This window comes from Trachurus japonicus, chromosome 13, assembly GCF_045865225.1.
Source record: "Trachurus japonicus isolate A0001 chromosome 13, Traja_1.0".
Taxonomy (NCBI): domain Eukaryota; kingdom Metazoa; phylum Chordata; class Actinopteri; order Carangiformes; family Carangidae; genus Trachurus; species Trachurus japonicus.
In genome coordinates this window covers 24,987,975-24,991,985 of record NC_140919.1, presented here as the reverse complement: position 1 = coordinate 24,991,985, position 4,011 = coordinate 24,987,975, and the positions used below count along the sequence as shown (strand labels likewise).

The window sequence follows — 4,011 nt, the reverse complement described above, 5'->3', positions numbered from 1 at the left end:
ATCACCAGAGTGGCAACGAGGACCTGCTGGACACGGTAATCACCTCGTTCTATGTGGATAACTGTCTGAAATCACTCCACTCACCACAGCAGACAAAGGATCTTCTCGACCGCCTGAGAGCCCTCCTCGCTAAAGGTGGATTTGAGATCAGGCAGTGGGCATCCAACAGGACAGAGGTAATCTCTCACCTCCAGACTGAGGCGCGATCAAACAACATCCGAGCTGTGGCTAACTGCTGAAGGAGCTGACCCGAGGGAGTCCACTCTCGGCCTGGTTTGGCATTGCATGACGGACACACTGGGTTATAAATGTAAGCCTGTATCATCCAAACAGCCCACCATGAGGAACGTGTACAGGGTGCTTGCCTCACAATACGACCCGCTCGGATACATAATTCCCTTCACTACCCGGGCCAAAGTCCTGGTCCAGGCTTTGTGGGCTACAGAGAGACAGTGGGACGAGCCTATTGCAGACGAGCTACTTCCGGTGTGGCAGGCATGGGAAGGTGAGCTCCCTCAGTTGCATAACATAGTTCTTCCCCGTTGTTATGTTCCAGAAGCCGCTGACAACGACTCATCAGTGAGGCAGATTCACATTTTTTGTGATGCCTCGGAGAAGGCGTACGGATCAGTCGCCTACCTGCGAGTGGAGGATCCAGAGGGACGCATCACCGTGTCGTTCATTATGGCCAGGTCGCGGGTTGCACCCAAGCGGCAACAGACGATGCCCAGACTGGAATTATGCGCCGCACTCACAGGAGCCCAGCTGGCCAAGGTTCTACAGACCGAACTGACTTTGTCCATCCAATCCGTGGTGCTGTGGTCTGACTCAACAACCGTACTGAGCTGGATACAGTCGGAGTCCAACCAGTACAAAGTATTCGTTGGTACAAGAGTTACTGAAATACTGGACCTCACCAAGCCCGGATCATGGAGATACGTTAACACTGACTTGAATCCGGCTGATGATATCACCCGCGGGAAGACCCTCCTCGAATTGTCCCAGCCAAACCGCTGGAGTCAGGGGCCTTCGTTTCTGTTCCAGTCTTCAGATCACTGGCCAGTGAACCCCTCAGTGCACACAGAGGAACCTGATGAGTTGAGAGCCCCAACCTTCTGTGGTCACATCTCTACTACCAGCAGCGATGAGCCTGATCCTGCTAAATACAATACATGGACTGAACTACTGCAGGCTACATATCAGTCCCTTCACGGGGCGGCTGCCCCAGCTATGTCTGCCGCCGACCACATCGAGATGGAGACTACTCTGCTGAGAAGGATACAATCCGATAGCTTCCCTGAAGAACTAAAGGCACTTAAACAGGGCAAACCAGTCCGTTCAGGCAGCCGTTTAAGTGCTCTCAGTCCCGAATACGATCAAGTATTAGGCCTCATTCGAGTTGGTGGTCGCCTACGCAAAGCAGAGAACCTGATTGAAGACTGCCTTCACCCTGTTGTCATCAGCCCTGATCATCTGATCACACAGCTCTTAGTGAAGGATTACGACCACCGTCTGCACCACGCTGGCCCTGAGAGAATCTTCGCAGAGATCCGAAGAAACTACTGGATCCTACGTGGTCGACAGGTAATTAAAAAACACCAGAAACACTGTGCAGAATGCTGTTTGTGGCGGAGCACCCCCGTGGCACCAAGGATGGCCGACCTGCCTGCTGCGCGGCTCCGGATCAACAAACCCCCATTCTGGTCCACCGGGGTCGACTGCTTCGGGCCCTATACAGTAAAGATCGGAAGAAGACATGAGAAACGGTGGGGCATAATATTTAAATGTCTTACCTCAAGATGCGTCCACCTTGATCTGTTGCCACACATGGACACAGACTCGTTCTTACTGGCCCTGCGTCGATTTATCTCAAGACGAGGCAAGCCATACGAGATCTTATGCGACAGAGGCACCAACTTCCGAGGGGGAGAGCGAGAGCTCAAAGAATCACTGGAAGATCTCGAACCTTCATTGAAGCAACAGTTGGCCGACCAAAGCATTACATTCAAATTCAATCCTCCTCTTTCACCCCATTTCGGTGGTGCGTGGGAGAGGGAGGTAAGGTCAGTGAAAGCCTCACTCCAAGTCGTGCTGCGGGATCAAGTCATATCAGAGGAGGTGTTGTCGACTGTCCTCGTGGAGGTAGAGGGTATACTTAACTCAAAGCCCCTGGGATACTCCTCTTCTGATCTGGCTGACCCCGATCCTGTAACGCCGAACTTGCTGCTGATGGGGCGGCACGACGCATCGCTTCCTCAAGCCGCATATGGTTCCAGTGAACTTCTGGGCCGCCGCCGTTGGAGGCATAGCCAGGTCTTGGCAGACCGGTTCTGGAGCCAATTCACCCGCCAATACCTACCTGACCTTCAGCGCCGCCAGAAGTGGAGGACCCCTACTGCTGGCCTCGCTGCTGACCAAGTGGTTATGGTAGTGGACCCCCAGCTTCCTAGGGCGCTCTGGCCCATAGGAAAGGTCACCAAAGTTCATCCCAGCGATGATGGGACTGTTCGTTCAGCGGACGTCAATATTAAAGGGACAGTCTACACTCGTCCGGTTACCAAGTTGGTACCGCTCCCCAAGATGCCAGAGGACACCAGTCACTCTTAACAACAGCAGGGACTTGTGCTTCTTCTACACATTCATGAATGAATGTGGGGGCGGCTGTTGTGAATTCCCTGCTGTGAGGAGTACACGTCACAGTAAGCTGCTTCACGCAGAGACTGATGGACTGTTTGCGCATGCGCAGTGTGTTCAATAAACTTCGGTGCAGTTACCTGGTTGAGTTACCTTCTGCCGAGCACCAGTGCTTTCCTTCATCTCTTTGTACTGTACAACAGTGTGCGTCGGTGATGATGTAAGTTACGTGATGAATGAATGTTATTTATACTTCATGTGTGACGAGAGATAATAATATTAGCAGGGTAATATGTTCGTTTGCTCGTTAGCTTAGCATTTAGCATGTCTTACCGAGCCCCATAGAATACGGACGGCCCGTCCGACATGTAACTCAGTTAATTATCATACATTTATTTTCTTCTGTGAATGTTTATTTAGCGGTGTAGCTGCCGTTCATTGAAGCTGCTATAACAGTGAGGCTAGTGTGCTAAATTGACCGGATCGGTAGCTGACGGGGCTGTTTCAGTCTAGCTTGGTCACGTGACCTGCCTGCTGCGCCAGGCCATTGTGTTGATTAATGATCCTACAGTGCCTCCTACTGGCGATTTGCAGTATGACACGTTACTCACGTCTGTTGTAATTTGTGTTATTCTATTACTAATGCCACTGTAGTTTAATTATTATTAATGCTACTGCAAAGTAAGTTAATTAATACTGTTTATTATTGTTGTCCTTTGCAGACATCACAAACCACACACACAACTACAAATGTACCCCAGTGTCATGTTCAATTGGATAGAGGTCAATAAATTCATCTAAAGGAGAGAAGTTGCTGCGTCTTCTCTGACCGGAGGATTAGGCCAGTATATACACAGCCAGCGTATCATCACCGAAGCTGTTCCGTTACAAGCGGTGTGTGAGAGACTGGAATGCTTTGGGTTTCTCAAAGCGGGGAAAGAAGTGGTTTAGCTCCTCTGCTATCATTTGACGTCTGTTTACAGACCCAGCCATGCTGCCCTCATAATTCGTGTTTTAGGCCTTCCCACACTTGCCTGGAGTTGTTGTTTAAAGCAACATTGCGGAGTTTCAGCTCAGTGCTTCCACCATCTGGTTGAGAAGCGCTATCGTCTGGGGGGAAAAAGCGTTTATTCCCATTAATAAACGACAGTATTTCCCACATACTTGCAAGGAGACTGTGTGGCGGGTGGTCGGGGGAGGGGAGGAGGGGGTGAGGGGGGTCGGGGGGCGGTGGTGGTGGCGGCGGCAGCGGCGACGACGACCGGAGGGGAACCGTAAGTTTCGCTTTTACCCACCACGTCTCTCCCTCGACGCAGAGGGGAGGGGGGGAGGAGGGGGGGCAGTGTTTCGTACCCGTGCAGGGAAGTTACATAGTGC

General features: G+C 51.5%; 1 protein-coding gene across 1 annotated transcript; it reads left to right on the top strand.

Moving 5' to 3' along the window:
- Window positions 1-217: 217 nt before the first annotated feature.
- Window positions 218-3,511, top strand: LOC146976025 (uncharacterized). The gene is made up of 2 exons (XM_085794449.1): window positions 218-2,854; window positions 3,357-3,511. Exon 1 carries the CDS (start codon window positions 286-288, stop codon window positions 2,605-2,607), a length of 2,322 nt encoding a protein of 773 aa, XP_085650575.1. The 5' UTR covers window positions 218-285; the 3' UTR covers window positions 2,608-2,854; window positions 3,357-3,511.
- Window positions 3,512-4,011: the final 500 nt, after the last annotated feature.